General features: G+C 37.0%; 1 protein-coding gene across 1 annotated transcript; it reads left to right on the forward strand.

Annotated features, from left to right (window-relative positions):
- The first annotated feature begins 5,841 nt into the window (after positions 1 to 5,841).
- LOC100672410 (putative gustatory receptor clone PTE03) lies at positions 5,842 to 8,236 on the forward strand. The gene has a single exon (XM_023542571.2). The coding sequence runs from the start codon at positions 7,298 to 7,300 to the stop codon at positions 8,234 to 8,236; it is 939 nt and encodes a 312-aa protein (XP_023398339.1). The 5' UTR covers positions 5,842 to 7,297.
- Positions 8,237 to 26,475: the final 18,239 nt, after the last annotated feature.

A 26,475-nucleotide genomic window follows, 5' to 3' on the forward strand; every position in this document is an offset into this window, starting at 1 on the left:
ATCACTATATAAATACACTATATTTTTTAGCCTAAATGAGGTGTCAGTCTTCCTGATGTTGTAGATAGCACAGCGATTACTTTCAATGTACATAATGGAACAAGACCAGCATCAGTTACAAATGGAGGTGTGTCCATGTGTGTGAGGTACTTGAGATGGATGTGAGAAGAAGGAGGTGGAGGGAAGAGGAAGTGATGCATACCAATGCATAATCCTGGCCTCTCAGAATGCAGGAGTCAGCCAAAGTGAAGCTCTTTCTCCTTTTAGACTTGTTCCATAAGGATTTGCAAACAAGTGTGACTAATGAGGAGCTTTGGATATTGAACCCTCAAGGGCCACAGAGACTATAAATAGTCTGCCTGTGACCACCCACTCAACAGCTGGCCCAGGTCAGTAGGCAGCACACCTGGACCTCCTCCCAGGGGCCATCACTTTCCACAGGATCCTACCTGGTCCTTCCCTGTCTTCTGTGCTCCCTCAATACAGAGCTTCCATTTTTATCCTTCAACCTTCAGGGGAGAACTGAATGCCATTTCTTAGCGGTAACACCCAGGTAATCTGGCACCCTCTAGTTTATCTTTTGCAAATAGGAGAGGTCGTTATCTATCAGCCTATTTGGGGAAGCAGTGAGTTAAGTACAGGTAGAAGAGGAGCAGAATGGAATCATCCGTGAGGTCCCTGCCTAACTGTTCCTCATCTTCTTGACATAATTCCTTGTACTTTTGCACAAGTACTTCAGCAGCTGTCAGTCTCCTAGTCACCTACTCTGACCCTGAAGTTGGAGAGATTTTTTTTTCATCCTCAAAAGAAAACTGTCGTTGCTCAATTTTTATGAATGTTTTAGAATTCTGTAAAATATTCTCTTATTTATTTGGCAGGGGGCTGGGGCATATGGTCACCTTCTCCCTATCTTTCAGTTCCTGGGCCTTGACACACTTTAGTAGGGGAGATCTTTGGTCTTGTCCTGATTACTGTGATATGAGGACTCAGAAAGTAGATGGAGAAGCAGGGAGACCCCACTAGCTACATCCCAAGTGAACCAGTGTTCTTTTGAATATTTTAAATGTAGCACAGCACAGAGTAATAGAGCAAACACCCATGTTTCAATGTTTCCAGAATTAAAAATGTTGACATTTTGCCATTAAAGTTCTTTTTTTAAAGTAACAAAATAATGTGCATGAGTAAGACACATCCTTTATATTCCCTTTCATTTCTCTTCTTCCCTTCCTAAAAGGCAACCATGGTCTTGAATTTCATTGGTCTCCAGTGCATTTTAAACTGTGTGTGTGTGTGTGTGTGTGTGTGTACCACAATAAAAATGCCCATCAGCTAGAGAAAGGATAAATTGTGATGTAAACAAAGAATGGAATATCTTAAGGTAGCTAGAGTTAATGAACCAAAACAAAGTATACCAAGACTGATAAATCATTAAATGTATCATTTTAAGAAGCAATTACTGTATATAAAAGTATGAAAGCAAAACTAAAATATTATTTATGGATAGAATCATAATAGTGGTATTGGAAACACAGGAGATCAGCACATACAAATTCTGTGTTAGTTTTCCTGAAAGAGGGAAAAATATTGAGAATGTGAAAAATAAAGGAGTATTTCAAGTAAGTACACATTATTTCATTAAAAAAAAACAATGAAAGTGTGGCAACATATTTTTTTAAATAATACTTTATTGTGTTTTTGCTGAAGATTTACACGGTGGTTTAGGTTCCCATTCAATAATTTCTACAGAAATTGTACAGTGACGTTGGTTTTAATTTGATGGTGAAGTGTGGTGAAAAACCAGGCTTTTATTGTTCTCTGTACTGCTCAGATTCTTGAAATGTTTCAGAATAAAAAGTGTAAATTTATATCTATGTAATTTTAAAACTTATTTAAATTTTTCCTTACTATAGATGTCATTTTAGACAAGGTACTTTTCTCTTTTGGGATTTGTGTTGATACATCTAAAAAAAAAATACATCTAGGTGTGCTTAATTCATTTTAATTTCTATATGTTTTATATCATTAGAAATGAATACTGATATCATTCATATTCACTTGGATTCTTTCTTTCCCATGTTTTTTTACATGAGGAAGAGTACCGGGAGAGTTTTAGCATATCTATTCCTCCCTAAAATTTGCAGTTATCTTGCTAGGGATGTTTTTTCTGTCTTTATACTTCTTTTATTTTGGTGCACCAATTACTCTTTCTATAATGAACCATCAGGTTGTGCTCATGCAGAACAAAACACAACAGGAAATACTCAGAGGGTGTCATATGCTGAACACCTTTTTTGAGGGTTTTATCTGTTCATTTCTCATCCTTATAAAATTCCTGTAATGTTTTGTGATGGTTCCCACTATACGATGAGGTAATGGAAGATTCTCAAAGAGTTCTAGAAATATTCTTGTTGATAAACCAAGTGCTAGAGACTGGATTAAAGTTAGGTCTGTCTGAGTCCAACTATTACACCAATTAGTTGATGCTATTAAGGTTGCTTGTTGTCAGGACCCCATGCTTAAGGTCGGACCCTCCTGTCAAGCTGCCTGGATATTTGTGTTGAGGGGACAGAGTTTGTTTGCCTAGTACCATTAAGATAAAAAAAATAAGATTCCTAATGAGTTGTTGACCTTAGAAATAGGCACTTTCACGACTTTTTCTAAGGTGCTGATTCATCAGAAAAATGGGAAAATGCATCGAGGTTGTAGTCAATCAACTCTTACCTGGTTTGAGGGATCCAGGTATTTTCAGGAGGCTCATTTTAACTTCAGAAATGGAAGTGTACTAGAGTTTAACTTGGTACACAACCTCAGGATTCTCATAAGAGCCAGTGCCCATGTTTCCTACCCCAGGTTTGATGTGGCCCAGCCAGAAACAGAAGGAAAGAAGAGCCAAAATTCCATGATTGATTTTCAATATTTCTTTTCCTAACACCTGCTACTTATACTATGGAGACTATAAGTCAAAACATAAAAGGAAGAGGGGATGAATGAAGCTACTGAGCAGTGAGGGGTTATTCTAATCCTCTGGCATAAAATGGAAGAGAAGAAGAGAAGGACAGGTCACAGTGGGCTATCTGAAAAGAGAGGAAAGGAAGAAGAAAATAAATTTAGAAGTAAAAATCTATTAATAAGAAACTAATTATTCCATTTGAAATTTGAAATTCTGTGGTTTCTTTTTCCATTGATTTACATGTAAAAATGGGAGTGGCAGTTAAACAGAAAAGAGTGTATATGCGTTTATTTCATACATTGCTGCATTTGAGAAGGTAAGGAATTACTAAAAAATAAGTTCCATTATTGTATTCGATTATCATGATAGTCTTAAATAGTACTTCACACTCACCAGATGCCAGGCTCCTTGCTAAGCAACTTGTACTGATTAAATTTTTTAAGTCCTACAACTATATAAGTATTTAATGTGTCCTCATATACTTTGCTAGTGTCTTTTTTCTCCTTTAAGATGACTTGGCAAACTTTCTTCTTTTTCTACTACCATTGAGACCCTCTGTAAGAAGCCTAGATGGTTGTGCTGATAGAGTATGTCTTTCTTATTCTCAGTTCTGATTGTTGTTGTTGCTGTTATGTACTAGTGAGTCAGCTCTGACTCATAGTGACCCTATGTATAACAGAAAAAAACACTGCCTGGTCCTGCACCATCCTCGTGATCCTTGTTATGCTTAAGCCCATTGTTGTAGCCACTGTGTCAATCCATCTCGTTGACAGTGTTCCTAGTTTTTGCTCACCCTCTACATTACCAAGCGTAATGTTCTTCTCCAGGGACTGGAGATAACATGTTCAATGGACCTGAGACAATTTCTCACATACCTTGCTTCTAACGACCATTCTGGCTCTACTCCCTCCAAAACAGATTTGTTCGTTCTTCTGTAAGTCTATGGTATTTTAAATATTCTTTGCCGACACCATAATTCAAATGCATCAATTCTTTTTTAATCTTCCTTATTTTTTGTCCATATTTCCCATGTGTATGAGACCATTGAAAAACGATAGTTTGAATCAGGTGCATCTTAATCTTCAAAGTGACATCTTTCATTTTTGACTTTAAGCACCAGTGACTGAAGACCAGATGAGTTGTGGATGACATCAAAGACATCATACATTACAAAAGCACAGGGCCGTTAAAAAGACTGAAAAGAAATAAAAGATCAAAATGGATGTCAGAAGAGACTCTGACTCTTGCCCTCGAACACAGAGTAGCTAAAGTAAATGGAAGAAATGTGGAAGTAAAAGAGCTGAACAGAAGATTTCAAAGGTTAACTCCAGAAGACAATTTAAAGTATTATAATGAAATATAATTGGAAATATAAAACCAAAAGGAATGAACATGCTTGGCATTTTTCAAGCTGAAAGAACTGAAGAAAGAATTCAAATCTTGAGTTGCCGTTCTGAAGAATTCTATGGGCAAAATATTGAACAATACAAGAAGTATCAAAAGAAGATGGAAGGAATACACAGAGTTACTACACACACAAAAAAAAATGATCGATGCTCAACCATTTCAGGAGGTAGCATATGATGACAATCGCTTGTATTGAAGGAAGAAGTCCAGGTTGCACGGAAGTCATTGGTGAAAAACAAGTCTTCAGAAATTGATGGGATACCAACTGAGATATTTCAACTAACAGATTTAATGCTGAAAGTGGTCGCTCGTCTATGCCAAGAAATTTGGAAGACAGCTACCTGGACAACTGACTGGAAGAGATCCATATTTGTGCCCGTTGCGAAGAAAGGTGATTCAACAGAATACAGAAAACTTTGAACAATTTCATTAATATCACAAGTAAGTAAAATTTTGCTGAAGGTAATTCAGAAGAGGATGTGGAACAAAGGAGAGGATGTGATATGAGGGATATCGTTGCAGATGTCAGATGGATATTGGCTAAAAGCAGAGAATACCAGAGAGATGTTTACCTGTGTTTTATTTACTATGAAAAGATATTCAATTGTGTGTATCATAACAAATTATGGATAACACTGAGAAAGACTGAAATTCCAGAACACTCAAGTGTGCTTATGCAGAGCCTGTACACAGGCTGAGAGGCAGTTGTTCAAACAGAACAAGGGGACACAGCATGGTTTAAAATCAGGAATAGTGTGTGTCAGGGTTGTATCTTTTCACCATGCTAATTCAACCTGTATGCTGAGGCAATAATCTTAGAGGCAGGACTTTATGAAGAAGAATAGGGCATCAGGACTGGAGGAAGATTCATAAACAACCTGCAATGTGCAGATGACACAGGCTTGCTTCCTGAACATTAAAAGAGCTTGAAGCATTTACAGATGAAGATCAAAGATTACAGCCTTCATCACCATGGATTACATCTAAATATAAAGAAAACGGAAATTCTCACAACTCAGATTAAGCAACATCATGATAAAGGGAGAAAATATTGAAGTTGTCAAGGATTTCATTTTACCGAGATCTACAATCAACGCGCACGGAAGCAGCAGGCAGGAAATCAGATGGCATATTGCATTGGGCAAATCTGCTGCCAAAGACCTCTTAAAAGTGTTAAAAAGCAAAGATATCAGGATTCTGCCTCGGACACACTTACAAATTGTTGCTTTTTTTTTTCCTCCAGTTTTTGTAGACCATGTATTTTCTTTTTCCTCACATTCTTCTGTTTTGGGGAAAAATGATGTCCCACATATCACATTGGTGACCTTGTGGTGCGGGGATTAAGAGCTCTGATGCTAACTAAAAGGTTGGCGGTTCCAATCCGCCAGCTTCTCCATCGGGGAATGATGTGGCAGTCTGTTTTCGCAAAGATTTCAGCCTTGGAAACTCTATACAGCACTGTCACTCTGTTCTGTAGGGATGCTATGAGTTGGAATCGCCTAGATGGCAATGGGTATATATCATTTATGGGAATAATGTTTCCATCTTCAACTAATTGGAAGAAAAGAGTCTCGTTGACATAATAGGATAACAGCATGAAGTTTCACGTAGCACACTCTATCTTGCCATCAGCTCCTGACTGTGGGTCTTGTTTTGATGCTGTCACTACCTGCGTGGTCAGAGTTTAGGTGACTTTGAACACCATGGAAAGCAACTGGGTTTCAATTCAGTTGGAACTTTTCAAGAGGCAAGTGATGGAATCTGTAGCAAATCCTAAAAATGGCTTGGAATAGCCAGAGCTCAGTAAGTGTTAGTAGTGGTAATGACAGCAGCTTTTGAAAACTTTGAACTTTATTATTATCAATTCTGATAATACCTCTATTAATTAGAACAATAACAACAAGGGATAAGAACCTAAATGATGGGACATTCCGATGGAAAAAGAAAATTGAAAGGACAAATTTTGAGGAAAAAATGAAAATGAAGAAGCTTGATTGAGTCAAGAGTTGAACTCCTCCCCAAGTCCCTCTGCAGAGCCTGGTGAGCCAGGTCCCCATCTCCTCATGAAGTGCACCACATCTTTTCCTCCCTGCAGATGAGTTGATTGTACATGAACCACAATGGTCGATGTTCTAGAAGAGTAGACCTCAAAGTATAGTCCCAGGCCATCAGCAATAGCATTTGAGAATTTGTTAGAAAGAACAATTTTAGAGCCATAGACCCCAAATTCTGAAGCCAATAGTCTGAGTGTGGGGGCTCAACAAGTCCTTCAACTGATTCTGACAAGAAGCAGTTTAAGGACCATTGTTCTAAAACATGGATGTAGAGTTTGTTTTTCTGCTAGTTCGAAAAAAAAAAATTCTCAAGGAAAAAGTTATGCATTTTTTCTCTTTTATTCCTATTACTTGGCACAATATGGATAAAGAATAGATATTCAATAAACACATAAATACTACCTATGCGGTCAGAGAGTTGAAGGCTTTTAAAGCAAGGAGCACTAGTGTCATAGTGTCTAAGAGTTTGGCTGCTAACCAAAAGATCAGCAGTTCAAATCTACCAGCTGCTCATTGGAAACCCTAGGGGACAGTTCTACTTTGTTTTATAGGGTTGCTATGAGTCTGATTTGACTCAAGGCACAGAAAGACAACAAGAAAAAAAAAACAAGGAGGCTATTAGGGTCTTTATTCAGGTGGAAATTTGGGGGGAGATATGCTGCAGTGGTATGGTAATGAATAAGAGAGAAAACAGAAGGAGGGAGGAAGGGAGGATGGGACAAAGACAGATGAAGGAATAGAAAGAGGAGGAGGGAGAAGGAGACAGAGAGTAGAAAGATTTGTAGTATTCACTTCGTTTCACAATACAGATGTGAGAATTTCTCTGAAATAAGCACCTCTTTTAGATCTCTTTCCTATCACTTCCATCATCAGACTCATCAACAACATGACATCAGAAAACCAAACTGGTGTAGCAGCATTCTCCCTCCTGGGGCTCTCAGAGGATTCAGAACGGCAGCCCTTCCTGTTCGGACTATTCCTGACCATGTACCTCGTCACTGTGTTGGGGAACCTACTCATTATCCTGGCCATCAGCTCAGACTCCCACCTCCACACCCCCATGTACTTTTTCCTCTCCAACCTGTCCTTCACTGACATCTGTTTCAGCACCACCACGGTCCCCAAGATGCTGGTGAACATCCAGACACAGAACAAATCCATCAGTTACACAGGCTGCCTCACCCAGGTTTGCTTCCTCATGATATTTGCAGGCATGGAAAATTTTCTCCTTGCAGCAATGGCCTATGACCGCTATGTGGCCATCTGCCAACCACTGAGGTATACAGTCATCATGAACTCTCACCTCTGTGGTCTGCTGATTCTACTCTCCTTGTTCATTAGTTTGGTGGATGCCCTGCTCCACAGTCTGATGATACTAAGGCTGTCCTTCTGCACAGACAGGGAAATCCCTCACTTCTTCTGTGAGCTTGCTCAGGTCATCAAACTTGCCTGCTCCAATACTCTTGTCAATAACATCCTGGTATACTTACTAACTAGTATACTGGGTGGTGGTCCACTCCTTGGGATTATTTTCTCTTACATTAAAATTATTTCTTCCATTCTGAGAATACCATCAACTGGTGGAATGTATAAAGCTTTCTCCACCTGTGGGTCTCACCTGTCAGTGGTTTTCTTATTCTATGGGACAGTTTTTGGGGTGTACATTAGTTCTGCAGTTACTCATTCTTCCAAGAAGACAGCAGTAGCCTCAGTGATGTACACTGTGGTCCCTCCAATGATGAACCCATTTGTTTACAGCCTGAGGAACAGGGACATGAAGGGAGCCTTGAAGAAACTCCTATGGAGAACATTTTCCTTTTCATGATTGTGTTATCTGCTTTAGGCTTGGGCTTCTAGAATGAGTCATAGTGAAAGAATACTGGGCAAATCAGAATGTTAGACCCTTCTAGTAACAAGTTTTTTTCCTTAACATTTTGATAATAAAAATCATTTTATCTTTATTATTAATTCATATGCATTTTTACCTATGTATATATTTACTTACACACGCTTCTGTCTTGTGACAATTTTTACCTTGTTAGCAAGACATGCTAAAGCATTTATTTTTTTATGTTTAATTTGGCCAATATGTATGTAACAAAACATTTGTCATGTCAACATTTTTTACATGTACTATTCAGTGACATTAATTACATTCTTCATGTTATTCAACAGTCATTACTACCCATTTTCAAATTTTTGCATCACTCTTAGCTTAGTATCCCCTACACAATGAGTCTTCCTTTCTTTTTCCTCCTCACCACCCCTGATAACCACTAATAGAGTTTGGTCTCTATACACTTGCCTATTCTAGGTATTTCATATAAGTGGGATCATAAGATATTTATTCTTTTGTAACTGACATTTCACTTGGCATAAGGCTTTCAAGGTTCATCTATGCTGTAGCATGTATCAGGGCTTTATTTATCCTTATGGCCAGAAGTATTCCATTGCATAGATGATATTTTGTTTATCCATTCATCTGTTGGTTGGCATTGAGCCTGTTTCCACCTTATGGTTATTGTGAATATTGCCACAAGGAACATTGGTGTACAAGTATCTGTTTGTGTTCCTGCTTTCAATTCTTTTGCTACAATTATTATATACCATAATGACTAACAGCAGTGCAAAATAGGTATGGAAAGTGATTTTGCTCTTCTCTAGCTTTGTGATATTTGATTGATTGCATACTAGGGCAGGTTTTTATGAAGGCCACCAGTTGGCTATATCACTTGCATGCATTATATCCCAGAAAGCTGACTATGACTTCTTCTTTTAATAATGAGGTGACTTTTCCAATGAGTAACTCAGAAGACATCCTTTCACAACTTATAAGCCTGAACTGGGACATACAGACCTCTTCTTTATTCTCTGATGAGGAGAACAGAATTATTATGAGTTGATTTTACATATTGTCTAAAACAGTTGTTTTCCATCCTTAACACATATGAGAACTGGAGAACTTGTTAGTACACAGATTCCTGTGTCCTTCCTCAGTGATTTCAGCACCCTGGTACCATAGTGGATAAACATTTGACAAATCCGGCAGCTGCTCCTTGTAAGCCCTATGGGGGCAGTTCTATTCTGTCCTATAGGGTCGCTATGAGTAGGAATTACATCAACAGCAATGGGTTTGGTTTTGGTTTTGGTTAGTGTGAGGTGGGCCCATGAATGTGCACTTCTAACAAGCTCATATGTGATGCCTGTGTGCATAGTCCAAGTATTACACTTTGTGTGACACCGATCTAAAATGTAATTACTGTTGGAAACTCAATAGGCACAATATCTGGCACACAGTAAGTACTCATTGAAATTTAGCTAGTATCGTTGTATTCCATATCTAATCCCCTATCCTTGGTCCTTTCAATTCTTTTGCTTTCACACATTTTTTAACATTTGCTTTAGCACTTAGCTTTGCTTACCTTAATTTAAATATATATCAGCATTTCAGGTGAACCTAGTAATATAAACAAAGACATAATTATTGGGTTTGCAGGCTAAGGCAAATTATATTTTCCTGACAGTTGATTTGCTTTGATTCCTTCTCATTGATTACTTGCTAGCAACGACTTTCATTTTTTCATTTATTTCTTGTGTTACCATTTTGATTGCTTCTTTTTCATTTCAGATAAAATCCACACATCAAATGTGTTTTAATAAAGCTAATAGAATCACTGCAGTCTTAGAAGGACTCTGCCATGTAGGGAGGTGTTGTGTGTGGTGCTATAGGCAACCAAGTAGAAAGTTTGCTTTTACTGGGGATCACTTTTAAACTAAGGAGATTACTCCTGGTGAGAATGGATGACTCCTTGGAGAACTGAGTGCCCAGAGAGCCTTCTGTTCTGGTCATTACTGAGTTCCATTGTTTTCAGCACCACTTCTGGGAACAGATCCCAGACTAGCACCAAAGGCCTTTGCTAGGGCAGTGGTTCACCCAATGATGGTCTTAAATCTCCTGCAGGATCTTGGGCCTTAGTTAAAGCTGCAGGTTCCTGGACCTCATTCAAGGACCAAAGATTTTGGACCCTGGGGATTGGTCCCTAGGGAAAGTATGGTTAACAAGACCCTTGTGAAATAGTGATGAGCTCTATGTTCTGGAACCATAGTTTTAATACTAGAATTTATTTAGAATCTGGTGTATGAAAGACTTTTTTCAATTTTATTTGTGAAATATGTCATACGTAGAAAGTGTGTGTAATGTACCTGTAGTTCTTGTAGAATCTTCATATAATAAAAGCACATAACCATCACCTAAATTGAAAAGTAGATAATTATGATCATCTTAGAATTCCCTTGTGAGGCCTTCCCTATCTCCCAGAAGTAAGTGCTATCCTGAATTTTGTATTTATCATTTTTTTGCTGTTCCTTATTTTGAGATGAACCCTGTGAAATTGCCAGCATTTCAATTTTTGATCTACAGAACTGCCAATTTCATGCATTTCAACATAATAGTTTTACCACTTCTACATACATCCTTTTCCTCCACCTCATAAATGACATCTATGAAAAACTCACAGCTAACATTGTACTTAATGGACTGGGTGCTTCCCTCTAGGATCAGGAAAAAAAAAAAAAAAAAGAATGTCCATTCTTTCTACTTCTACCTGTGGTGGTGGTTCTAGCTAGGGGAATTATGCAAAAAAAAATTAAAAAGAAAACAAATAAATAATAGGTACACAAATTAAAAAGGTAAAAGTAAAGCTATCTGTATTTGCAGATGATATGAGAGATGATGCAGAGAAAATCCTAAAGAATCAACTAAATTACTATTTGGACTAATAAACACACTCAGCACAGTTGCAGGATATAAGATCAATATGCAAAAATCAATTGTATTTCTACACACTTGCAATTAATAATCCAAAAATATAACTAAGAAAAGAATTCCATTTACAAAAGCATCAAAAAGAATACAATACTTAGGAATAAATGTAAGCAAAGAAGTATAAGACATATATTGAAAAGTACAAAGCATTGTTTAAATAAACTTAACAAGAGCTAAATAATTAGAAAAAATACACCATGTACATGAATTGTTAAGATGGCAATATTTTCCAAACTGATCTACAGATTAAACACAGTCCCCATCAGAATTCCAGATTTTTTCTTTACACAAATTGACAAACTGATTCTAAAATTCATATGGAATTGCAAGGACACAGAATAACCAAAACAGTCTTGAAAAGGAAGAACAAAGTAGGAAAACTCACACTTCTTGATTTCAAACTTACCACAAAGCAACAGTAATCAAGATGGTACTGGTGCAAGGATAGACATATAAATCGATTAGAACTGAAGAGTCTTGAAATATATATTTATAAAACTCATCTCAGCAAAGGTGCCAAGATCATCCAATGGGGCAAGACTAGTCTTTCTGACAAATGGTACTAGGGCAAATGGATAGCCACAAGCAAAAGTATAAAGTAGAACTCTTACCTCAAATAAGATTAAAAAAAAAAAAAAAAAAACTTGAAGTGAATCAAAGACCTAAATGAAAGCACTAAAAGTGGTGTAAAATGTTTAGAAAACATAGGGACAAATCTTGACCTTGGGTTTGGCAAAGGATTCTTAGATATGGCACCGAAAGCACATGCAAAAAATAAAAAATGGATAAATTAAATTTGAAAACATTGTGCTTCAAAGGATACCATGAAAGAAATAAAAAGACAATCCATAGAACTAGTGAAAATATTTGCAAACCACATATATTACATTTTTAATCAAACGTGAAAAGACAACCAATTTTAAAAAAAAAGGACTTGAGCAGATGTTTCTTCAAAGAAGAAATGCATAAGAAAAAATACTCAACATCACTAATCTTCAGGAAAATGCAAAGCAGAACTTTAGTGAGATACCACCTCACATCCACTAGGATAAAAAAAATAGCACCTATTAAATTTTTTTTTAAATAAAAGAAAAAAAACACAAACTTTGGCAAAGATGTGGAGAAATTGGAACTTTTATACATTGTTGAAGGGAATGTGAACTGGTACAGCCATTTTGGAAAATATTCTTGTAGTTCCTCAAATTATTAAACATAGTTACCATATGACCCAGTAATCTCATCCTGGGAATATATCAAAAAAAAAAAAAAAAAGGAAACATAAGTCCGCTCAAAAAATTGTACACAAATGTTTATTGCAGCATCTCAAATGATCGTCAAGTAATGGATGGATAAACAAAATGTGATATGTATGTACATTGGAATATTATTTGGTCATAAAAATCTATGAAGTAGTGTTACATGCTACAACATGGATGAAGTCTGAAACATTATACTAAGTGAAAGGAGCCAGTCACAAAAGACCACATATTACATACTCCTATTTAAATAAATTACCCAGAACAGGGAAATCTATAGAGAAAGAGAATAGTTTAGAGTTAGTGGTGGGAGTGGAATGAGAGGATAGGGAGTGATAACTACAGGGTACACAGATTCTTTTCGAAGTGATGAAAATGTTCTAAAATTGACTGCAGTGATGGTTGCATATATCTGTGAATAGACTAAAAACCATTGAATTGTGCACTTTGAATTAGTAAACTGTATGGCATTTGATTTATATCTCAATAAAGTTATTAAAAAATTAAAATCAATTTGGAGGAACTTCACTCAGATGGCAGTAATTGAAACTATCAATGAGAAGTTTTAAATCCATATTGTGACCCAGAAATTAGGCATGAATTTATACATCAAGTGTGCACATTGTAATGGATTATAAATGGTAAGTTATTACTGCAGAAAAAAATTCTAAATGTTTTTAATTTTATCATATACCTTTTTAAAAGCATTATCTAGACTATTACAGTAAACAAATAGTACCAAGTTTCATGTATATTACATCCTGTATATGTACAGATTTAGAAGTAAAATAGTATTGCAGAATGTGCAATGGTTGCAAATGTTAAGTTTGGTGTGAGTACCCCTGCAACATCTATTGAAACATGAAGAGGATACTCAGCACTACTGGGAAAAGAAACTTTACAAAAACTAAACATTAATGCCATTTGAGAGGAAGGATTTGACAAACTAATTCGTGTTTGTTTTTACTTAACTATTTCCACCATTCAAATTCTCCCTGGTTTCTGGAACATAATCTCTCACTGCTGTCATCAGCATCACAGCCCATAGAGCAGTGTGGCATTTAGGCACAGTCACTTTTGTCTCAATGACAGGCCAAAATTGATGAAAAATTCTTGTGAGGGGCCTGAGTGTTATTATAAATCTCAAGAGTGGAACTGTAAGATTATGAGTCATACAAGATTACGAATGTTCAAAGTGCTCGAGGCTCCCATATTTTTTAATAAATTTATTTTTTTGAATGTTTATGAAATCCAGAGGGCCTCTAGAGCTGGGGCCCAGCATAAGGACTCCTTTTGCCTAGATCTAAATGTATTACCGCCTCCACATTATAAGCTTAAAATTTAATACTACCTATTAAAATCCTACTTTACAACATAATTGGATTGTATTAATAACATCAAGAATTTCTTAACATTATGCTCATAATAAGTTATCAATTTAATGTGAGTGTTGTGAAGACGAGAGTTCACAGAGAGAGGGTACTTGGGCTCAATGATAAGCTGTTCTTTGATGTTAGATGTCATCGAGTCCATTCCAACTCATAGTAAGCTTATGCACAACAGAATGAAACACTGTCCAGTTCTGTGACATTCTCACAATCCTTTCTATGTATGAACCCATTGTTGCAGCCACTGTGTCAATCCATCTTGCCTAGGGTCTTCCTCTTTTATGCTGACCCTCTGTCATACCAATCATGATATCCTTCTCCGGGGACTGGTCCCTCCTGATAGCATGTCCAAAGTATGTGAGATGAAGTCTTGGCATGCTGGCTTTGAAGGAACACTCTGTACTTCTTCCGGGACAGACTTGTTCCTTCTTATGGTAGTCCATGGTATATTCAATATTCTTTGCCCAAACCATAATTCAAATGTGTCAATTCTTTTTTGGTCTTCCTTATTCATTGTCCAGGTTTTGCTTTCATACGAGACAATTGAAAATATGATGGGTTGCTTCAGGTGCACCTTAATGTTCAAAGTAACATCTTTGCTTTCCAATGCTTGAAAGAGGTCTTTGCAGCAGATTTGCCCAATGCAATGTCATTTGATTTCTTGACTGTCGCTTCCAAGGGTATTGATTGTGGATTCAAGTAAAATGAACTCCATGACAACTTCAGTGTTTTTTTCGTTTATTGGGATGTTACTTTTAGCCTGGTTGTGAGGATTTTTTTGTTTTGTTTATGTTGAGGTGTAGTCCATATTGAAGGCTGTAGCCTATGAACTTCATTAGTAAGTGCTTTAAGTCCTCTTCACTTTCAAGCAAACAAGGTTGTGTCATCTGCATGTAGCAGGATGTTAAATCAGTCTTCCTTCCATCCTGATGCTGTGTTCTTCGTATAGTCCAATTCTCAGATTATTTGCTCAACATACAGATTGAATAATAATTGTGAAAGGATATAACCCTGACACACACTTTTCCTTATTTTCAACCATGCAGTATCCCCTTGTTCTGTTCTTATGAGTGCTTCTTGGTCTAAGTACAGGTTCCGCATGAGACGATTATTTGCTCTGTAATTCCCATTCTTCAAAATGTTATTTGTATTATTTTATGATCCACACAGTAGAATGCCTTTGCATTGTCAATGAAACAAAGGTATTTCTGGAATTCTCTGCTTTCATCCAAGATCCATCTGATACCAGGTTCCACTTTCTCTTCTGAATCCAGCTTGAAAAATTTTTGATATCTTAACAAAATTTTACTTATGTGTGATAACAAAGATATTGTTCAGTAATTTCCACATTCTGTTCAGTCACCTTTCTTTGAAATGGGCACATGTAAGAATCTCTTCCACTCTGTTGGCCTAGTAGCTGTCTTCCAGATTTCTTGGCATAGACAAGTGAGCACCTCCAGCACTGCATCCATTTGTTGAAGCATCACAATTGGTATTCTGTCAATTCCTGGAGCCTTGTCTTCATCAATACCTTCAGTGCAGGTTGAACTTCTTCCTTCAATACCATCAGTTCTTGGTCATATGCTACCTGGTGAAGCCATCGAACATGGACAATTCTTTTTGGTACAATGAATCTGTGTATTTCTTCCATCTTCTTATAATGCTTCCTACGTCTTTCAATATTTTGCCCGTAGAATACTTCAAAACTGAAACTCAAGTCGTGAATCTTTTCTCCAGTCCTTTCAGCTTGATAAATGCCAATCCTGTTCTTCTATTTTGGTTTTCTAACTCCAGGTCTTTGCCTATTTCTTTATAATACTTTGTCTTCTCAGGCTGCCCTTTGAAATCTTTTGTTCAATCCTTTTATGTGATTATTTCTCCCCTTTGCTTTAGCTACTCTATGTTCAAGAGCTAGTTTCAGAGCCTCTTCTAACATCCATTTTGGTCTTTTCTGTATTTTTGATGACTTTTTTGCTTTCTTCATGAATGATGTTTTTGATGTCATCCTGCAACTCGTCTGATCTTGGGTCTTTAGTGTTCAATGTGTCAAATGTATTCTTGAAATAGTTTCCAAATCCAGGTGTGAGATACTTAGGGTTGTTCTTTGGCTCCCACTGACTTGTTTTAATTTTCTTCAGCTTCATCTTGAACTCCATATGAGCAATGGATGGTCTGTTCTGCAGTAGTCTTCTGGTCTTGTTCTGGCAGATGATATTGAGCTTTCTATTGTCTCTTCCCACAGATGTACTCAATTTTATTCTTGTGTGTTCCATGTTGTGATGTTCACATGTATAATCACCATTTATGTTGTTGAAAAAAGATATTTTCAACGAATAAATCATTGGTCTTGCATAAATCTATCATGCAAGCTCCAGTATAGTTTCTATCATCAAGGCCATGTTTCCAATTATGGATCCATCTTCTTTGTTTCTAAATTTCACATTCCATTCAGCTCTAATTATCAATGCATCTTGATTGCATGTTTGATTAATTTCAGACTGCAGAAGTTGGTAAAAAATCTTCAATTTCCTCATCTTTGCATTAGTGGTTGGTGCATAAATTTGAATAATAGTCATATGAACTAATCTTCCTTATAGGTCTATGGATATTATGCTCTCACTGACAGCGCTGTACTTCAGAATAGGTCTTGGAATGTTATATTTGATGATGAATGTGATGCCATTCCCCTTCAATTTGTCATTCCCGGCATAGAAGACCATGTGATTGTTGAATTCAAAATGGCCAATACTAGTCCGTTTCAGCTCACTAATGCACAGGATATCAACCCTCATGCTTTCCTTTTCATTTTTGATGACTCCAATTTTCCTTGATTAACACTTTGTACATTCCATTGTCTGATTATTAATGGATGTTTGCAACTGTTTCTTCTCATTTTGAGTAGTGGCACACCAGCAAATGAAGGTCTCGAAAGCTTGACTCCATTCAAGTCATTAAGGTCAACTCTACTTTGAGGAGGCAGCTCTTCCCCAGTTGTATTTTGAGTGTCTTCTAACCTGAGGGGCTCATCTGCCAGCACTATATCAGACAAGGTTCCACTGCTTTTCATGAGGTTTCACTGGCTATTTGTTTTTTAGAAGTAGATCACCAGTTCCTTCTTCCTAATCCGTATTAGTCTGGAAGCTCTGCTGAAAGCTGTCAATCATGGGTGACCCTGCTGATATTTGAAATATTGGTTGCATAGCTTCAAGCATCACAACAACACACAAGCCACCACAGCACAACAAACTGACTGATGTGTGGTGGGCGTCATCTACAGAATTGGCTAATTAGGTGATCTCGATTGGCTTGAGATGATTTTGAGGTATTTGAGCTTCCTGTACGTGGAAGTCGTCAATTCTAGTAAAACAAAAACTATGCCAAACCTGTTGCTGTCAAGTCAATTCCGACTCATGTCAACCCTATAGGACAGACTAGAACTGCCCCATAAGGATGCCAAGGAGTGGCTGGTGGATTTGAACTGCTGACCTTTCCTTTAGCAGCCAAGCTCTTGACCACTGCCCCACCAGATCCAATAAGGATATATAAATCCTGACTCTAATGTGCTCGAACAATACAAAGAGTTAATTTTCATGAAAAGGAAAAGACTTCACAGATAGAGAATGCACAAGAACAGGACACAAGCACTGTATTTAGTCTCCCATGAAGTGGTTCCATCCTAGAACTTGTTCCCCTCGTCATCTGATTGCTGCAGCAGATGCAGGTGTTATACCCACACATGTTGCCCAGAGAGAAAACTTACTGTCCTTTACTGGGTGTATTGTAATAGACCTTCCCATGGAATCATCTAGAGATATTCCTTCCCATCTCATGACTGAGAGTAGGATCATATGCCCCTTCTCAGTCTAATACCCGGTGTGGGGAAAAATGATTAGTATGAAAATCTTAGACTGACCATCTGAAGTACAATTCCTGTTGGGACATTAACCCCCATAACCATAAGGAGTACTTACAAAAAATGTCTGGCACAGTAGTAAATATTCAATAAAACTTAAATAGTATTATTGTGTTCCAGGTATGGCCTATATTCATAAGTCTTCTAATAATTTGGGTCTCACATATTTTTAACACTTGCTTCAGTGGTTATATTTGTTTATCCTCATTGTAATAATTATCAGTAGTTTTTAATCAAGCTAGAGGACAGCTCCCCACAACGCACTCAAGGTATTTTCTAGTGCAGACCTTCATACACTGATGTCCACAGAACACCTGAAGACCCTAGTCACCTGAGACACTTGTCCATACTGCAGGGTCCTGGACCTTATCCAAAAATTACTGACTTTGAATCTCTGGGGAGACACCTGAAGGAAGAGACTCCTGAAGCACTTTTTGAAAATTCTCATGTACCATGAAATCTGAGAATCAGGCGTTAATATTGGAAGAACATGGGAGAATATATTTATAATCTGGAATATAAAAGGCCTTTCCTCAACTTGTTAAAATGTCTATATAACCTATACATCAATGTTTGTTGAGCACTTCTCACAATAGCCAAAGGGTGGAAATGTCCATCAACAGATAAATAGATAAACAAAATGTGGTATATGCATAAAATGGAATATGACTCAGCCATAAAGAGAAATGAAGTCCTGATGCATGCTGCTATACGGATGAACCTTGAAAACATAATATTGAGTGAAATGGGTCAGTGACAAAAGGAAAAATACTGTATGATCTCACTTACATGAAATAAGCAAATAAATAGAAAGGAAAGATTATTAGTTGTTACCAGGGGAAGGGGAAGTTTTTGCTTAGGGGGCATTGAGTTTATGTTAAAAGTGGTGGAATGTATTGGAAAATGGTCATGATAATGGTTGTATAACTTGAAAAAAGTAATCAGTGTCACTGAACTGTACACATAGAAATAGTTGAGATGGTGAATTTTATGTTTATTTTCACCACAATAAAAAAATATCATACCCAAAGTAATGTATAAAATGTATCTGTAGTTCTTACAGAATAGAAGTATAATGAAAACACATATACCCATCACTGAATTAAGAAAAAAAACATTACTACCCCCAAGATTCCACTTGCAGTCATCTAATCACATCACCCTCCCAATTTCCAATGGTAACTATTATCGTGAATTCTGTTTTTATCTTTTTTTTTGCAATTTTTTCTATTAGGTTGTATTTTATGAAATTTCCAGTATTTAATCATTTTTTGCTTTACAATCTCGCATTTTCAAAGTATTCAATAGCATCTTTATATCACTGCTGTATGAATCTGTAGATGATTTATTAAATAAATGTGCCTCTTATAAAACTTATTAAAAATTTAATCATAATAGATAAATATGGGGTCTTGATAGTGTCTCTCACCATTGTGCTTCTGAAGTTCAACCCTATTGTCGGGTGTAGCACTAATTCATTTATTTCCAATACTGTATATTTTTACATCATGCATGGTGATTTCAAAAAAAATAGCCTCCTTCTGATGTCAATGGAACTGCTGGTAGCTAGTTTTTTGCTATTATGAATGAAGTTGTTTGAATATTTTCGTACATGTCCTTCTGCAAATGAGCAAGAGTTTTATACTTGGGGTAATGTTGTTGGGTATAGTGAAGGTCTGTTTGCCTCCATGTAGTTCCAAAGGGTTTTCCTAAGTGATCGAATCAATTTAAACTCCCTTTAGAAGTCCCAGAAACCCTGGTGGCGTAGTGGTTAGGTGCTACGGCTGCTAACCAAAGGGTCGACAGTTTGAATCCGCCAGGCGCTCCTTGGAAACTCTATGGGGCAGTTCAACTCTGTCCTATAGTGTCGCTATGAGTCAGAATCGACTCCACTGCACTGGGTTTGGGTTTTTTTTTTTGTTTGTTTTAGAAGTCCCTGGTGTTTGACTTCTTCAACAATACATTTTCATTTATTGCGACGATTTAGTGGGTATAAAATATTATTACATAATATTAAATAATAATATTTATTATGAGGTTGAGACTCTTTCACATGCTATAGCCCATTATTTTTCTTCTTTTGGGAAGTATATATTTATGATATTTCTGGAGAGCCCTTTGTTTTTATTAAAGAATGGAGCCATTCTGTGCAATACCATTTTAGTCATAAACTGCCCATTTACGTGTTGGTCTTTTTTGAGGGGCTCTCTTTTCAGATCAAGAGCTCTGTTGTATCTACCCCTGCATCAGAATTACAGGTCTTAATTATGGTAATGTATCAGTCAGCAAAAAACAAGTTTACTGTCTTAAGGAACACACCCCAAACAACAGTTAGTTACAATCACCAAGGTACATTGTGTGTCATGTTGACTGGGTATCTGATCATTCATAATCTACTTCAACATTGTTGATAACAAAGAGCAATAGTCTCAACCCATAGTGGAAAAGAAATGTATATTGAAGTTACTAATTTGAAATTGAAAAAAGTGGTAGTAAAACTTTCAAAAGGTAATAAAATGTCTGTTATGTGTTCAGCTGATTTGGATTACAGAAAATAGAAAGTGCTGAAATAATATGTAGAAATTGGATAAACCTCCAATGAGTAATATACATAGAAATAGTTGTTGGTGCTTTCATTTTTTAGGATACATTCACTATATTATCACTTGTATGTATATCAGGAATTCATATCACTTTATAAATACACTTTTTTTTTTTTTTTTAGCCTAAATGAGGTGTTAGTCTTCCTGACATTGTAGTTAGGGTAGCGGTTTCTTGCAAGATATATTGTGGAAGAAGACTAGCATCAATTACAGAATATAGGTGTGCCCATGTTTGTAAGTTATTTGAAGTGGATATGAGAAGAAGGAGGTGGAGGGAAGAGAAAGTAATGCATACCAATGCATATTCCTGACCTCTCAGAATGAGGAAGTCAGCCAACATGAAGCTCTTCCCTCTCTGAGACTTGCTCCATAAGGATTTGCAAGAGTTTGACTAATGAGATGCTTTGACTATTGAACCCTCAAGGGCCACAGAGACTATAAATAGTCTACCTGTGACCACCCACTCTACAGCCCTGCCCTGGTAAGTAGCAGCACACCTGAGTCTTGTCCCAAGGACCAACACTTTCCACAGGAGCCTGCCTGGCCCTTCTCTTTGCCTCTTGTGCTTCCTCAATACAGAGCTTCCATTTTTATCCTTCAACCTCCAGAGGCGAACTGAATGTCTTTCTTTAGTTCTGGCACCAAGGTAATCTAACATCCCCGAGTTTATCTTTTGTAAATAGGGAGAAGACTTTTTCTATCAGCCTATTTTGGACAGCAGTGAGTTGAGTACAGATAGAAGAGGAGCAGAATGGAATCATCTGTGAGGTCCCTGCCTAATTGTTCATCATATTCTTGACATGCTTCCTTGTACCTTTGCTCCAGTACTTGATCAGATCTCATTCTGCTAACGATCTACTCTGACCCTGAAGTTCCACGGATTTTTTTCTTCCTCAAGAGAAACCTGTCCTTGCTCAGTTTTTATGAATGCTTTAGAATTCTCTAAAATTTTCTTTCAGTTCTTTGGTAGGGGGCAAGGGCATGTGGTCAGCTTCTCCTTATGTTTCAGTATCTGAGTCTTAACACACTTTAGTAGGGAAGATCTTTGGTCTTGACCCAATTCCTGAGCTATGAGGACTCAGGTAGGATGTGGAGAATGAGAGTGACCCCACAAGCTATATTGCAAGTCTACTAGTGTTCTACTAATTATTTTAAAGATAACACAGCACAGAATGATAGGACAAATACCCATGTATCAATGTTTCCAGAATTAATAAATGTTGACTTTTGCTATTAGAGGTTTTTTTTTGAAGTAACTAAGTAGAATGCACAAAGACGCCCTTTATATTACCCTCCATTTCCCTTCTTCCATTCCTAACAGGCAACCACATTCTTGAATTTGGTTGGTCTCTGGTATATTTTAACTGTACATGTGCATGTATACCACAGTGACAGTGCCCATCAGCCGGAAAAAGGTTAAGTTGTGATGTAATCAAAGAGTGGAGTATCTGAAGGTAGCTGGGGTTAATGAACCAAAGCAATACTGACACATCATCACATGTATTATTTTAAAGAAACAATCATATTGTAAAAAGTTATCAAAGGTGAAACAAAAACATTCTTTATGGATAGAATCATAATATATGTACTGAAAACACCGGCGACTAATGCATCCCAAGTTCTTTGTAGCAGTTTCCCTGGGGGAGGTAAAAATATTGAGAATGTGTAAAAATAAAAGAGGATTTCAAATAAGTACGCATTATTTTATTAAAAAAAATTCTCAATGGAAGCATGGCAGCATTTTTTTAAAAATAATATTTTATTGTATTTTTGGTAAAGATTTAAATAGCAATTTAGGTTTCCTGTCAACAATTTCTCCGTGAATTGTTCGGCGAAGTTGGCTTTAATTAGATGGTGCAAACTGGTGCGAAAATGGGCTTTTATTATTTTTCTCTGTGCTTCTTGGTATGCTTGAAATGTTTCATAATTAAAAGTGTAAATTTATGTGTATGTAATTTTAAAACTTGTTTAAATTTTCCATTCCTATAGATGTCATTTTATATGAGGTGCTTTTCTCCTCTGAGTTTTTATTATTTGGGTTGGTGTATCTGTGCCTAATTTATTCATTTTAATTGCTATATATTTTATAATATGTCCGTTACAAATGAACATTGATATCATTCATATTCATTTGGGCCCTTTCTTTCCCCTGCTTTTTCACACGAGGAGGAGACCAGTGAAGTTTTAGCATGTCTGTTCCTCCCTAAAATTTGCAGTTATCTTGGTAGGGATGTTCTTTCTCTCTCTACTCTTCCCCGATTTTGATGCACCAATTACTCCCTTCTGTAATGAACCATCATGCTGTGCCCATGCAGAACAAATCACAATGGGAAATACTGAGTGGTTGTTATATTTTGAACACTGTGCTTGATGCTTTCGTCTATTCCTTTTTCATCCTTGCCAATTACTATACGGTTTTATAATGGTTTCCATTATACAATGAGGTGATGGAAGATTCTCAGAGTTCTAAAAAATCCTTTTTGATAAAAAAAAAAAAACGAGATAAAAAAAGATACTGGATTGAAATTAGTTGTGTGTGAGTCCAAACCTTACACCAATTAATTGATGCTATTATGGTTTTTTATTTTCATGCTTAGGGCCCAGAACTTCCTGTCAAACAGCCTGGATGTTTGTGTTGGGGTAGCAGAATTTTTTTGCCTTGTGCAGTTAAGCTAAAAAAATAAGAATCTTAATGAGTTTTTCATCCTTGAAATAAACACTTTATCAGACTTTTTTTTTTTCAAGTCTGTCTTTTTTTTTTTTAATTTTTATTAAGCTTCAAGTGAACATTTACCATTCCAATCAGTCTGTCACATGTAGGTTTACATTTTTTCTTTTTTTTAATGTCCCTCTTTATTAGTATGTTAGCAATGTTTCATTTTTTCTTATGGCAAGTGATGCTGGTTTTCTACTTTATCAACATTTAACATACATACAGAACAGTATACAAATTACAAATATATTTATGATTTTTGCAAAATAAACATGGTCATGTAACTACCACCCAGATCAAAAAATTCAACATTGACACCACTCCAGAAGTCTTCTCAGTTTCCCTGCCCAGTCATTTCTCTTGAAAAGATAATGACTATTGAATTTCATCCTCACTGATTAATGAAAGCTTGGAGTGTTTACCAGAGTCCCTGCTTGTGAAGGCTGAGAAAGCTCAGGGTTTATTTTTAGCCTTTGTGTGTCCTTTTCAACTTGGGTGTCTTAACTCTGTGCAGATAGGAAATAAAACACATTCCTGAAAGAAAATAGCAGCACATAATGTCAGGCTCATTTCTCTGTGTTCCTTTTTTTCTGGGATTTTGGGCTCTTAAGTCCTGACTGCCTTGGTAGCCCTGAACTCTGATTGTGTCTCCCTCGCTCTGTCAGTCAGCTGATAGGTCTGACTTGCCACTTTTTTGTTGTTGTCGTTGTTGTACTTTAGATGAAGGTTTACAGAACAAAGTAGTTCCTCATTAAACAGTTAGTACACATATTGTTTTATGATATTAACAACCCCACAACATGTCAACACTCTCCCTTCTCAAACCTGGGTTTCCTATTACCCGCTTTCCTGTTCCCTCCTGCCTTCTAGTCCTTGCCACTGAGCTAGTGTGCCCCTTTAGTCTCATTTTGTTTTAGGGACTGTCTAATCTTTGGCTGAAGGGGGAACTTCAGGAATGACTTTATTACTGAACTGAAAGTGTGTCCGAGAGCCATACTCTCAGGGTTTCTCCATTCTCTGTCAGGCCAGCAAGTCTGGTCTTTCTTTTTGAGTTAGAATTTTGTTCTACATTTTCCTCCAGCTTTGTCCGGGACTGTCTATTGTGATCCTTGTCATAACAGTCAGTGGTGGTAGCCGGGCACCATCTAGTTTTACTGGACTCAGTCTGGTGGAGGCCATGGTACATGTGGTCCATTAGTCCTTTGGACTAATCTTTCCCTTGTATCTTTAGCTTTCTTCATTCTTTCTTGCTCCCAAGGGGGTGAGTCCAGTGGAGTATCCTAGATGGCTGCTCACAGGCTTTTAAGACTCCAGACACTACCCACCAAAGTAGGATGTAGAACATTTTCTTTATAAACTAAAAAAAAATATGTTATGCCAATTGAGCTAGATGTTCCCCAAGACCATGGTCCCCACTGCCCTCAGCCCAGCAATTCGATACCTCAGGGAGTTTGGATGTGTCTATGGAGCTTCCATGATCTTGCCTTGTACAAGTTGTGCTGGCTTCCCCAGTATTTTGTACTGACTTAGCCTTCACCAAAGTTGCTGCTTATCTATTGCCTATTTAGTGTTTTTCCATCCCTATTCCTCCCCTCCCTCATAACCATCAAAGATTGTTTCGTTTTGTGTGTAAACCTTTTCATGAGTTTTTGCACTAGTGGTCTCATACAATATTTGTCCTTTCGTGATTGACTTATTTCACTCAGCATAATGTCCTTCAGATTCATCCATGTTATGAGATGCTTCATAGATTCATCATTGTTCTTTATTGTTGTGTAATATTCCGTTGTGTGTATGTACCACACTTTGATTATCCATTCATCTGTTGATGGGCATCTAGGTTATTTCCGTCTTTTTGCTGTTATGAACAATGCTGCAATGAACATGGGTGTGCATATGTCTATTCGTGTGACAACTCTTATTTCTCTAGAATATATTCCTAGGAGTAGGATTGCTGGATCATATGGTATTTTTATTTCCAGCTTTCAAAGGAAGAGCCATATTGTTGTTCAAAATGGTTGCATTACTTTGCATTCCCACCAGTACTGCATAAGAGTTCCGATCTCCCCACCACCTCTCCAACACTTGTTATTTCCTGTTATTTATTTATTTAAATTCATGGCAGTAATGCCAGGGTGAGATGGTATTTCATTGTGGTTTTGATTTGCATTTCTCTAATGGCTAGTGATCGCGAGCATTTCCTCATGTGTCTGTTGGCTGCTTGAATGTCTTCTTTGGTGAAGTGTCTGTTTGTTTCCTTTGCCCATTTTTTAATTGGATAATTTTGTCTTTTTGTTGTAGAGGTGTTGTATATTCTTGTAAATTTTAGGGATTAAAATTTTGTCCGATTTGTAATAGCCACATTTTTCCCCCCAGTTTGTAGACTCTCTTTTTACTCTTTTGGAGGATTATTTTGATGAGCATAAGTATTTAATTTTTAGAAGATCCCAGTTATCTAGCTTATCTTCTGGACTTTGTGTGTTGTTGGTTGTGGTTTGTATCTTGTTAAGGCCATGTATGAGGGCCTCTAGTGTTGATCTTTTTCTTTTTTCTCTTTTATGAGCGTCATAGTTTTAGGCTTTTTATTTATGTCTCTGATCCATTTTGAGTTAGTTTTTTTTTTTTTTTTTTTGTATATGGTGTGAGGTGTGGGTCCTGTTTCACTTTTTTGCAGATGGACATCCAATTTTGCCTGCACCATTTGTTAAAAAGACTGTCTTTTCCCCATTTGATGGACTTTAGGCCCTTGTCGAAGATCAGGTGACCATAGGTGGATGAATTTACATCTGGGTACTCAATTCTGTTCCATTGGTCAATGTATCTGCCATTGTACCAGTACCAGTACCAGGCTGTTTTGACAATCAGTACCTAGTTGGTTGTGCTTTATGGGGTTTCTTCCCTTTCCATATGAAGTTAATGATAAGTTTTTTCCATCTCTTTAAAGAATGTTATTGGTATTAGGATTGGTATTGTATTGTATTTGTAAATAACTTTGGGTAGAATTGTCCTTTTCACAATGTTGAGTCTACCTATCCATGAGCATGATATATCTTTCCATTTATGTAGATCTCCTTTGGTTTCTTGCAGTAGTGTTTTGTAGTTTTCCTTCACAGACTTTTTCTAAAGCATTGGTTCATATGAATAATTGGCAAATGCATCAAGGACATAGTCAGTTAACTCTCACCTGGTTTTAGGGATCCAGATATTCTCAAGGGTCTCATCTTAACATAGGAAATGGAAGTGTCCTAGAGTTGATCTTAGTACACAACCTTGAGATTCCCACACAAGGCAGTGCCCAATGTTTCCTGACTCAGGCTTCGATGGGACCCAACCAGCTACAGAAGGAAAGAAGATCCAAAATTCCAC

The sequence above is a fragment of the Loxodonta africana genome, chromosome 3 (genome assembly GCF_030014295.1).
Source record: "Loxodonta africana isolate mLoxAfr1 chromosome 3, mLoxAfr1.hap2, whole genome shotgun sequence".
NCBI classification, from domain to species: Eukaryota; Metazoa; Chordata; class Mammalia; order Proboscidea; family Elephantidae; genus Loxodonta; species Loxodonta africana.

What these genes read in the sequence shown, in the direction of transcription:
- LOC100672410 (XM_023542571.2), top strand. Translation starts at nt 7,298, where the DNA reads ATGACATCAGAAAACCAAACTGGTGTAGCAGCATTCTCCCTCCTGGGG.